Below are 12,971 nucleotides of genomic sequence, written 5' to 3'. Positions count from 1 at the left end.
CAGTCATAGAATTCTAATTCCTTTCACAGTGGCATTCCTTTAACTAGCATGATATTCCATGTTATGGATATATACCACATTTTATTTTGCCAGATCACTACAAATAGCCTTTTAGGTTGAATCCAGTGTTTTGCTGCTTCCAAATAATACTGCATCAAAATAGCACTGGTAGCCATTTATAAGGGTTATTCCAAGGCACCATTTATGCCTCTAAACTGTAATAATTAAATCAAAGTGATGCTGGTGAGAACAATCAGACGACTTCTGACAGTCAGACACTGTGACAGAACAGATGGCCTAGAGACAGTGATACCTTTAAAAATGAAGTAATCAGGCCGGGCGCAGTGGCTCACGCCTGTAATCCTAGCACTCTGGGAGGCCGAGGCAGGAGGATTGCTTGAGCTCAGGAGTTTGAGACCAGCCTGAGCAAGCGCGAGACCCCCGTCTCTACTATAAATAGAAAGAAATTAGCCAAACAACTAAATATAGAAAAAATTAGCTGGGCATGGTGGCGCGTGCCTGTAGTCCCAGCTACCCGGGAGGCTGAGACAGGAGGATCACTTGAGCCCAGGAGTTTGAAGTTGCTGTGAGCTAGGCTGATGCCACAGCACTCTAGCCCAGGCAAGAGAGTGAGACTTTGTCTCCAAAAAAAAAAAAAAAAATGAAGTAATCAAAAATCCTTAGGAAGAGAGTACTGTGAAAGACCCATATACCTCTGGGAATTTACAATGTTACAGCATTCCAAATCAGTAGGGAAAGGATAGACTCTTCAGTAATGAATATTAGGAAAAGTTATATATTTTGGGAAAACTATAAAAATACCAAGAAATAATATACATCATTTTTATAGTATTGGTTTGGGAGCATCTTCCTTAAGCATGACATGAAAGCTACACAAAGGAAAAAATTGACAGATTTGTCTGTGATATTGGGATATATACACACATACAGTCTTTGACACATTTAAATGGCAAAAATATTTCTGATATGCAAAAAAACTAATAATTAGTAGAAAACAGTAAGAAGCAGCAAACCTAGTAGTAGATGGAACAAAAATAGTCATATAAGAAAAGATATATGACCAGTGACTGTATGAAAACATGTTCAATTTCACACAAATTCAAATGAAAATGTCATTGCATGTTATATTGGCCCCCCCCAAAACTTCTTTTTTCCTTCAAAAAGATGTTTTATCCAGTGTTGTTGAAGGTGTGGAAGAATGAACTTTTTACCTTTTTGTTGGGAGTACAAGTTAAAATAGGTCTTTCTGAGGTAGATTTGGCTCTATCTCATCAAAGTTGTAATAAGCAACTCCTTTCACTAAATAGTGCTGTGAGACTGGTTAAATTATGGTACACAACAGATTATAGAATCTCATGTGGATACATAAAAGAGGTGGGTATGTACTGACATGAAAAGATGCCATGGTAAGTGAGAAAAGCAAGGTACAGAGCAATGTGCATCTCACCTTTGTCAAAATAGATTCAGTAAATGCATGTTATATATTCATATACATATATTTATATAATATATATGTTGAGTTTTAAAGTTAGTTTTTTAATTTGTGTGAATATGTACATAAAAAGATTGGGAGGTATATGCACTCCTTCAGAGGATACTCTTGGAATTGGGTGGGGGAAGGTGGTAAGGGAATAATGCTCATATCTTTATATAGTTTGGTTTTTATAAGTATACAAAGGAAATGGTACCACAAAATTTAATTACTTGGGAAAGAATATAAATTATCAGTTCATAACAAATTCTAGGTGGATAAAGGAATTAAAATATAAAGTGTCTAAATTTTTAAACTTAAAAATTGAAGGAAAAGCTATGCAACTAATCATATAAAACATTTAAAATCTTAACACTAAAATAACACCCTAGGGGAAATATTTGCCCAAAAATGAGATCACTAAGAAGCAACTCAAAATTAATGGGCAAAGGACAAGAGCTGAAATATAAATGGCCAATAAACACATTTTTGAAATGTTAAAACATCACTAACAAAGAAATACAAACCACACCTAAAACCCATCTTTTTTACCAAATTTTCAAATATTTCAAAATGAGTATCCCAGTGCTGGCCAGAGCATGAGGCATGATAAACATATTTACACGCTGCTTGTGAGATTGGAAATTGGTATAGCGTGTGTGTGTGGGGGGGGGTAATTTGGCAACTTACTAAGAGCCTTAAAAGTGTTAGGCTGCTTGACCCACTAAATCTGCTTCTGGGAGTCTTAGCAATGATAGGAAATGAAGGCAAAAAATGTTTACACAAAATGTTTTAATTGATTATTAAAGAATAAATCGGGAGGAGCACACCAGATGTTTCCAGAGAATGGGTAATTAAGGTATGCCCATTTGATGGGATATCTATAATACAACTCAAAATGGATGCATATTATAACCTTAACATGGGATAATGATTAGTTGTAATCGTAAATTGTTTTTAAAAAGGAAAGACCTAAGATCTGATAACTAGTGTGAGCTCACTTCTATTGAAATGTATTATTTATACAGAGATTAAGTTAATTATTATAAAACTAAGGATAGAAGATTGAGACAAATGTGTTTTCTCAATTTCTGGCTTTCCCTAGAGCTGACTTGTAGGGAACAGATGAGAAAATAGTTGGTGATTATTGTTCCTGTTTTGTGCCCTTGTTTTCTCCATGTGTTGAATGACACTCTCCCTTTGACTCACTATTGTATACCCACTAGGGACCTAAGTACTGCTGTGAAAGACAAAAGATAGGTATTACACAAGCCCCATGGCAAATTGATGTGAATTATGTGGTTCCAAAAGCAAGACTAACGCATGAAACATTTAAATAACTAAATCCTAAGCTCCAGAGTACTAATGGCAGTTTCATGTGGTATTGGAGATGGGAGAGACATGTAAGCTAGGTAGTTGGAGAACAGTTAAAGAGAGGAGGTGGGACTTGACTTCCCTGGTATTTAGATGAGGGAGAGAAAGGGAGGGAGAGTAGGTATACTAAGTAAACAATATTAATAACAGCCTGAAACTCAAGAGAGAAACTGGCAGATTCAAAGTTTAAACAGCTCAAAAATTATATATGTGTCTGGGAGGCTGAGGCAGGCGGATCATTTGAGCTCAGGAGTTCGAGAACAGCCTGAGCAATAGCAAGACCCTGTCTCTACTAAAGATAGAAAGAAATTAGCTGGGCCTGGTGGCGCATGCCTGTAGTCCCAGCTTCTTGGGAGGCTGAGACAGGAGGATCGCTTGAGTCCAGGAGTTCGAGGTGGTTGTGAGCTAGGCTGACGCCACGGCACTCTAGCCTGGGCAACAGAGTGAGACTCTGTCTCAAAAAAAAATTATATATATGTAACGCCAACTTTTTAAATGAAGAGTGTGCACAGCACATGTGTCACAGATCCATAGAGCCATGTTATGCCTCTGGGAAGGAAGGTCAGAAGCACAATGACAATAAAGCTATCCACAACTCGTATTACAAGTAGAAGGCAGATGTCAAAAGAAAGGATATTCCCTTTCTTTGATGTCTGACTCCTCAGAGCAGTGGTTGCTTGCTGGATGTGTGGGACACCCAGATAAAAATAAAAGTCTCTGGCCAGGCACAGTGGCTCACGCCTGTAATCCTAGGAGTCTGGGAGGCTGAGGCGGTCAGATCGTTTGAGCTCAGGAGTTCAAGACCAGCCTGAGCAAGAGTGAGACCCCGTCTCTATTAAAAATAGAAAGAAATTAGCTGGACAACTAAAAATATATATATATAAAAAAATTAGCCGGGCATGGTGGCGCATGGCTGTAGTCCCAGCTACTCGGGAAGCTGAGGCAAGAGGATCGCTTGAGCCCAGGAGTTTGAGGTTGCTGTGAGCTAGGCTGACGCCACGGCACTCACTCTAGCTGGGGCAACAAAGCGAGACTCTATCTCAAAAAAAAAAAAAAGTCTCTGAGGCTGTTTAGAAAGATTGCTTCCCTGGCTTAATTCAGTCTGGGCACCCAGGCCTTAACTAATGGTGCAGGGATTTTCTTCTGTAGTAATAAATGGTTTTATAGAATAAATGACTCATTCAACTTTTGGCTTTACATGAATGATAGAAGAATTTGTAGAGAATGACTAAACACCCACTGTAATGAGAACCAGGTAGAATTCTTTTTTGTAGTTTTCTTATGCTTGAATATATATGGTCAATACCAGTGATATACAGCATGTTCAGCTGTCATTCTCAAGTTCCTCCTCACTAAGCAATTGCTTATGACCAGGGTGGCTTCCAAAATAGTTTTGTCCAGCCTGACTCTACTTCAATGTTTTACAGTCTGGTTGGCTCTGGGCCATATTACATTGTTTAGTTTGTACTTTTAACAAGTCCCTTTGTTTTATGAAAATTCTGCACTCTATAAACCCCAAGATGAGCTTTCTGGATTTTACTCATATAGGTTGAGCATCCGTAATCCAAAATGCACCAAAATTTGAAATTTTTTGAGTGCCCCTGACATGACACCACAAGTAGAAAAAATTCCACATCTGACCTCATATGACAGGTGCATAAAAATTATTAAAAATATTGTATAAAATTACCTTCATGGTATGTGTATAAGATATATATGAAACAAATGAATTTCATGTTTAGACTGGGGTCGCATTGCCAAGATAATGTGTATATGCGAAAATTCTGAAATCTGAAACTCTTATGGTCCCAGGCATTTCGGATAAGGGATACTCAACCCATATTAACTAAATTCCCAGATATTGTGTCCCCTAATGTCCTGGTCACAATAAATGCCTTTTTTTTTAAAGAAACATTTTGTAAACATGATCGCTTATGATAATGCCATGACATGCTGGCCACTGTGGACACCAATGCTTCACAGGATGTGTGTGTGTGTGTCCCTCAGCCAGAAGCTTTCTGATTCCCAAAGAGTCAGTCTCCATATTCGGAGATTTTGATGCTCTCTGAAGACGGACTGAGCCCTTTAATTTCTGCTCAGAGCTTTGTGCCCTTTCAGTTAGAGAATGTTTGCTTAGTGAAAGTACTAGCACCCAGGCTTTTCTTCCCAGTCAGGCTTTCCTGATTCAGGTCTCTAGTTTTTAAACATTTCATATCTCTGATTTCTCCCTTAGGGCTTTCCTGACACCTGCCCACATAGTCTTAAGAGCTAGGGATTGGCTGATGGGCCTTTTCTGTGGGTGAAAGTTGTAGTTAACCAGAGAAACCTGCTTAAGGCTGGTCCACCATCGTCCCTTTCTCAGAGGTTAGCAGGCTGTTATTTATCCGTCTAGATGTTTCCCTACACATTAATACGCACTTGTGTAAAAGACACACAGAAATGAGATCGCACTTCAAAAGAACCGTCTGAGATTCATGCTTATTTCCCTACTTGTGCTATCTGTCCCTTTGGGATCCTGTAGTGTTACACAGCCTGCCCATTTACCTAATGATATATATGGACCATCTTCCCATGTCAGTACATGGATCTGTGCTTAATTCATTTGAATATTCTTCTGTAGTGTGCATACATAATTTACATTATTTCCCTATTGAGGAATATGTAGGTGTTTCTGGTTTTTCAGTATTACAAACACCACTGCAGTGAAGATCTTATATTCATGTTCACATGTGTAGGTATTCCTGTAAGGTACCGTACTAGCTGTTCAGGTACGTCACATTTATGAAATTCTTAACGAGAGCCTGTGAAGACTATGGATAATTTACCACATTCCATCGATGAGAAAAAGAGGCTAAGAGCTTACATGTCTTGCCAGAGGTCTCACAACTTGTAAATGGTGGAGCCTTATTGAAGTAGAGATCTGTCTAACAACAGAACTCATGTATTTTCTCTGATATCACAGTTGTAAACTGTGTGTTTATAAATTATTTTTTCTTTTTCTTAGATGATTTCACAAAAGTTCATCTTCATTGCAGATACTTGCTTTTCTTTCTAGGTCGCGTCTCCCGCTTCATCCTCCAGACCATCCCGGAAGATCTAATAAGATTCCATCTGGGAAATCACTAGGAGCTCTTAGAAGGGAAAGAAGGAAGAATATGTAAGTCAAAGGAATTGTTTCATCTGTCACAGCATAAAAATAATAGAATACTATGTGCATCTTAATCTTACTAGGCCTCCCTGCTTCATTTTACACTATAGATTGTCTCTTACCCTTCTTGAATCTCTCAACTACTTTGGCTTCCAAAATAACATTGTCTTAATTCTCCTATGGGTACTCTTTAACATTTTGTTTCATCTGTGCACTCTTTCTCTGCTCACCCTTTAAATATTTTTCTTCCTTAGGTTTTCCAGAATTTCATACTTGAAATTTTTCCTCTGTTCTCCCCAAATGATTGTGTTGGCTCTCATAGCATCCACTGCCAGCTATGTGACAGTTACTCTCAGACCTCCATTTCTGACTCTGACTTTTCACCTGAGCTTTCAAGTCCTATGTTTAACTGCTCACCTCACATGCAGTGGGTTCAGTACTGAACTTCTTTCCCCTCTAATCCATTTCTTCCTTCTGTAGATGCAGTCTCATTTGCTGATAATACCTAATCACCCATCCTCAAAACCTGGGAGTCATCACTGACTTCTCCCTCACCAGTTTTTCACCTCCTCCAGCAAGCAGTCACCATGGTGTTATGTACCAGTTCTTGTCTGTTCCCAAAATATTCTGTGTCTGTAACTGTCATTATATTAACCTTGCTGTTTTATAATTGTCACTTTAGATATTTGAATCCCTAGCACCCACCATATTACCTGTCCCGAAGTAGATATGCAATAATGTATAATGACTAACGGAATAGATTAATGAATGGATGAATTACCTATGTTCTATCATTTCATTGCAGATTCCAAACTAACCCTTAAAAATCAGTGCTTTTATTAATTCATTAATTACTCAGGCTTGAAATTGCAGAGCCCACTTTGACTCCTTGGTCTCCTTCAGTTACTGTGTTCTTCAATATAAGTTCTGTATTCTTCACTTTCTCTTTAACTGTCATCACCCTAGGTCAGGCCTAGGGTGCCTATCTGGACTTACACAAGAACCTTTACTATTACACATTTCGTCATTCCTCCTGCTCACGAGTCTTGAATTTCAACTCCACTCCCTTTTATAGTTTTTTCCCCATTTAAAATTCCTTTCTCTAAAATTACATTCCTATCTTTTGAGTGACATCAAAAAAACTAATTTATGGGCAGGTCTGATAAGTGGTTGTGTGGGGTGAGAGTAGTAGGTGGTAGTGAGGATCAGAGAGAGGGGACGGAGGCAAAAAATCACTTATAAAGGGTCCCGAAATAGGATTTGAAATCTAAATTCCAAGAGATTTAGAGTGTGTTGTGTTCTGATGGGCCTATATGAAGCATAGTTTAAGGTTGCCATAAAAAACAACCAAGTAAAATACTTTATATATTACAGTGGTTGGAATAAAAACAGGGTTGAATGAGTTCCAGAAAGCAGGGTTCTCAAACTCGTGGACAACAATCTGCTGAAGAAGACAACTTCAAAAAACCAACTAGAAGCAACATGCAGAGAAGTAAGATGAGAGGGGCATCCTCAGGAAAGAAGACAGCTGGTCCGCAGCAGAAAAATCTTGAGCCAGCTCTCCCAGGAAGATGGGGGGGTCGCTCTGCGGAGAACCCCGCTTCAGGATCCGTGAGGAAGACAAGAAAGAACAAGCAGAAGACTCCTGGAAATGGAGATGGTGGCAGTACCAGCGAAGCACCTCAGCCCCCTCGGAAGAAAAGGGCCCGGGCAGATCCCACCGTTGAAAGTGAAGAGGCATTTAAGAATAGAATGGAAGTTAAAGTGAAGATTCCAGAAGAGTTAAAACCATGGCTTGTTGAGGACTGGGACTTAGTTACCAGGCAGAAGCAGCTGTTCCAACTTCCTGCTAAGAAAAATGTCGATGCTATTCTAGAAGAGTATGCAAATTGCAAGAAGTCGCAGGGCAATGTCGATAACAAGGAATATGCAGTTAACGAAGTCGTGGCAGGAATAAAAGAATATTTCAACGTGATGTTAGGCACCCAGCTGCTCTACAAGTTTGAGAGGCCCCAGTATGCTGAAATCCTCTTGGCTCACCCTGATGCGCCGATGTCCCAGGTTTATGGAGCGCCACACCTACTGAGATTATTCGTAAGAATCGGAGCAATGTTGGCCTATACGCCCCTTGATGAGAAGAGCCTTGCATTATTGTTGGGCTATTTGCATGATTTCCTAAAATATCTGGCAAAGAATTCTGCGTCTCTGTTTACTGCCAGTGATTACAAAGTGGCTTCTGCTGAGTACCACCGCAAAGCCCTGTGAGGGTCTACTGACCACTCACTGTTACCTGTCTGGTATCTGTAAACACTTTTTGTTCTTAGTCCTTTTCTTGTATAATTGATGTTCTTTAAAATTGTTAATGTATAACAGGGCTTATGTTTCAGTTTGTTTTCTGTTCTGTTTTAAACAGAAAATAAAAGGAGTGACGCTCCTTTTCTCATTTCAAAGTTGCTACCAGTGTATGCAGTAATTAGACAAAGACGAAACATTCAGTAGAACATTTTATTGCATAGTTGACAACATTGCTTGAATGCTGGTGGTTCTATCCCTTTGACACTACACAATTTTCTAATATGTGTTAATGCTACGTGACAAAACGCCCTGATTCCTAGTGCCAAAGGTTCAACTTAATGTATATACCTGAAAACCCATGCATTTGTGCTCTTTTTTTTTTATGGTGCTTGAAGTAAAACAGCCCATCCTCTGCAAGTCCATCTATGTTGTTCCTTAGGCATTCTATCTTCGCTCAAATTGTTGAAGGATGGTGATTTGTTTCATGGTTTTTGTATTTGAGTCTAATGCACGTTCTAACATGATAGAGGCAATGCATTATTGTGTAGCCACGGTTTTCTCGAAAAGTTGATATTTTAGGAATTGTATTTCAGATCTTAAATAAAATTTGTTTCTAAATTTCAAAGCAAATAATTTACAGTGTGCCTTTCATGTTATTGAGGGGGCAAACTCAGGAAAGATCTACGTAGTATAAAAGAGTTCTGACTGCAAGTGAAAGAATTCCTTTTCCTGTTGCGTATGGCAGCCAGGAGTTATGCCCCGCCAGGCCGGTTCCCCTCCTGTCTCCTCAGTGCAGCTTGTCACAGTGAATTGCTTTCTAGTGCTGCTTGTAAGAGCCAGTTTTACTCCTGATGCTCCATGACCCTGTGAGTTTGGCTGGTATAGTGGGGCCTTTAGTGGGTACTATAACAGTCCCTTATACTTATGCATAGCTTTTCTCTTTCCCACCAAAGGAGGCATGGGTAGTCACCTTAGGTATTACATCTATCAGAAATACTTGTACATTTTTGGCCAAGGACGGAAGACATCCCTAGGTCCAGCAGATGTCATATTCTCTCTGTTTTTATAATCTCTTGGAGGTAACATTGGGAATCTTGGAGTAGGGGGATCCATGGAGAGGGATGATGTTGGATGCCAATGCTTATAACTCCATCCTACATGGAAATTTCCCAGTTAAACCAAGTTATTTTTCATGACAGTGTTTTCTGTGTCTTTAGCAAAAAAAAAAAAAAAGTATAGAAATTTTGGGAAATATAGTAAGGACAAATATGGAAATATGAATTATATAATCCTATTGGATCTGTCAGGGTCCCAGCAAGAAATAAATGAGACTCAAAATGGATGATTTGAGGAGTTTAATTAAAGAATGTTTTCCCAGGTTGTCAGCAGAGGGGTAGGGTCATCGTGTGTATTAGTCAGCTTGGGCTGCCGTAACAAAGTACCATAGACTGGGTGGCTTAAACAACAGAAATTTATTTTCCCACAGTTTGAGAGGGTAGAAGTCAGATCAAGATGTTGGCAGAGAGAGTGGAGGGCCTAGATATAGACCCACATATATTTGGTCAATTAATTTTTGAAAAAGGTACAAAGGCAATTCGGGGTCAAAAATTTAAAAAAAAAAAAAAGGTGTTGGCAGAGTTGGTTTCCAAAGGCCTCTCTCTTTGGCTTGTACATGGCCGTCTCCTTCCTATGTCTTCACATGGTCTTTTCCTCCATACCTGTCTGTATCCTGATTTCTTCTTATAAAGACACCAGTCATTGGATTAGGACCCATACCAATGACTTCATTTTAACTTAAAGACTCTATTTCCAAATACAGTCACATTCTGAGGTACTGAGGGTTAGGACTTCAACATATGAATTTGGGGGAGGGGCACAATTCGGGCCATAACTTGGTGTTACTACCCCTGGACAATGAGGAAAAGTGGTGGGAAGTGGGGAAGGGGAGGGAGGGTTACTGGAATTGGTATACAGCTGTGTGGAAATGGCCACCTGACAGCAGCTGTGATCTTCAGGATGCAGTCAGCTCACCGCAAGACCCTGAAAAGAGAGAAGATGGAATGAGGGGGAATGAATACCTGACCTCACTTTCTTCCCTTATATTTCCTACCGGGTATTTCCCTTTGGCCAAACTGGAAGCCAGAGGGCAAGGAAAACCTTTGATGTAGTCTGTATCAGTAAGCCTGGGGGACACAGCAGGGAGGAAAGTTGATGGGGGGGGGTGTGAGGGGGAAACAAATGGGAGATGTCTAGCACACACATACCTGAAATAACCGTAGTTAATACTTTGCCATATATTCTTGGAATTATACATATGTATATATATTTGTAATAAAGATCACAAACTTTTTTCTTTTTTTAAAAAAAATTGGGATCAGATTATATGTATGGTTCTCTAAGTATATTTATCCCCAAACTGATATACAAAAGAAATTCAAGCCTAATAAAACCAGTTTATTTTTAAGTGACTTAAAATGTGAAAATAGGAAAATTCTGAAAAAGAAAATTAAGGAGGAGTTGTCACATAGTAAAGTTTGTTATAAAATGGTACTCTTTAAAAGCTTATTTGGGACACCAAAATACATCAGAAGAACTGGATGGAAATATCTGTGTATGTGTATATGTATTTAATTTATTACATATGTTAGAGGAAACATTCAAATTAATAATAAAAGAAAAGGTAATCAAAAAATGGGGGGCCGGGCGCGGTGGCTCACGCCTGTAATCCTAGCACTCTGGGAGGCCGAGGCGGAAGGATCGCTCGAGGTCAGGAGTTCGAGACCAGCCTGAGCAGGAGCGAGACCCCGTCTCTACTAAAAATAGAAAGAAATTAGCCAAACAACTAAAAACAGAAAAAATTAGCCGGGCATGGTGGCGCGTGCCTGTAGTCCCAGCTACTCGGGAGGCTGAGGCAGGAGGATCGCTTTAGCCCAGGAGTTGGAGGTTGCTGTGAGCTAGGCTGACGCCACGGCACTCTAGCCCGGGCAACAGAGCCAGACTATGTTTCAAAAAAAAAAAAAAGATACCATTAAAAATTGAAGAGCTCTCTTCTTTTCTCTTCCAGTCTCTTTTTTCTTTCTTGATTTTTTTCCTTTCTAATTCATGAATTCATTATGGAGGTAATACTTAGGTGAGCTTTTCCTAGAATCAAATGAGATGATATATTTAGAAGTGCATCATTAACTGTGAACTATAATAATAACAATGATTAATAGTTTGCTTGCTTATATAAATACCAATCAGAAGTATATATGTATTTTTATAAAATGTAAAAATCTGTATAAGAAAGAGTATAGAAGTCAGAGCTATTCTAAATTTTGTTTAAAAAATATAAAGTTAGATGGTAGTAATATTCTCCAGGGATTAGGGGGGTGGAGGGGTAAACTCACAACTAATGGACGAGGTGAGCATTGTAGGGGGGAAGGGCATGCCTCTAATCCTCGCTTGGGTGAGGCAAAGACATAAAATGTAACCAAAATGTTTGTACCCTCATAATATCCTGAAATAAAAATCAAAAAAATTATATCAATTTGGATTTTATATTATATCTAGAATTAATTTAAAAGGGTTTTTCAAAAAAAAAAAAAAAGAAGAAAGGGATTTTGATAATCCCATGCATCCTATTGATTACTGACCCTAATTATCAGATCTCTAACTCTGGTGCTTAGCACATAGACATTGCTCAATAAGTGTGTATTCAATGAAGACAGTACTTCTTGGACTTTGTCTTTTAGCGAATACTTCATTTAGGTAAGCACGTTTCTGGTGTCAGATGGCTTAAATGATTCAAGTTTTGCATTAGTGATTGGTGGGTGACCAGATGGGCAGGCTTAGGACCCCTCATCCTTGTATCCTCTGTGGGATCTAAGGCCTAGCCAGCTAGATGAGTTAAAGACTTCCTATCCCCTTCAGAGGACAGTTGCAAAATAGCTCATGATACTCATGAAACACTCCAAAAGAAGATAAGGATTTGCTATTGAAACATTGAATAGGAGGCCTACCAAACAGATACGGATCTTAGTTCACACGCTCGAGTGTAAAAGCAATATCACATTTTCAAATTGCCTTTAAATGAATAGAAATGTGATAACCAACCCTAGCATGCTGGTGGGAAATCCACATCAGTTATTACTGGGGATTCCCCATGTCCATTAGGTGTACAAACATCCTATGGTCTTATCTAGCACCGAAACCTGAGGAGATCCTCGCTGTCATCAGCTGTCTGTCCATACTGGTTAGGGATGAGATGTTCATTTACTGAACTGGCATGGGCTCTTCAGAGCCCTTGTCCCTGCTGCTTCCATTCAACCCTCTGGGTAGGGGAATCTTTGGCAAGACTAGGTGCCCAGCTTCCTTAGGCCCATCACAGAGTCTTCCTTGGGTCCTGATGTGCAGAAATTCTCATGTCTCTATTACTGAAAGGACCTATAAACCCTGAACTCTCTTCTCTTGCTGCCCTCAAATGCCCTCCATTCCCATCCAGGGACATCTGGCTTGATTTCCTCAATGAACATAATCCTTTTCAAAATATAGGAAAAGACACTGGTTTCAAGCAGCTTCTACTTCAGCTCTGCCACAAACCTCCCTCTCTTTGATGTCTGCTGGAAATGGGAGAAGAAAAGGTCATGGTCATCTAAGAATATAATATATATGTTAATATTT

General features: G+C 39.3%; 1 protein-coding gene across 4 annotated transcripts in view; it reads left to right on the top strand.

The window, feature by feature from the left end:
• Positions 1-8,939, top strand: part of MORF4L2 (mortality factor 4 like 2) — a 13,682-nt gene extending 4,743 nt beyond the window's left edge. For all 4 annotated transcript variants that reach the window (XM_012645133.1, XM_012645141.1, XM_012645150.1 and 1 more), the window contains 2 exons: positions 5,922-6,023; positions 7,389-8,939. In XM_012645133.1, the coding sequence (XP_012500587.1) occupies positions 7,413-8,279 (867 nt within the window). In that variant the 5' untranslated portion in view covers positions 5,922-6,023; positions 7,389-7,412 and the 3' untranslated portion in view covers positions 8,280-8,939. The remainder of the gene's footprint in view (positions 1-5,921; positions 6,024-7,388) is intronic.
• The last annotated feature ends 4,032 nt before the right edge of the window (positions 8,940-12,971 follow it).

Source organism: Propithecus coquereli, unplaced genomic scaffold, assembly GCF_000956105.1.
Source record: "Propithecus coquereli isolate 6110/MARCELLA unplaced genomic scaffold, Pcoq_1.0 Scaffold104, whole genome shotgun sequence".
Classification (NCBI taxonomy): Eukaryota; Metazoa; Chordata; class Mammalia; order Primates; family Indriidae; genus Propithecus; species Propithecus coquereli.
Note: the sequence above shows the minus strand (reverse complement) of the source record. Positions and strands in the feature narration are given on the sequence as shown.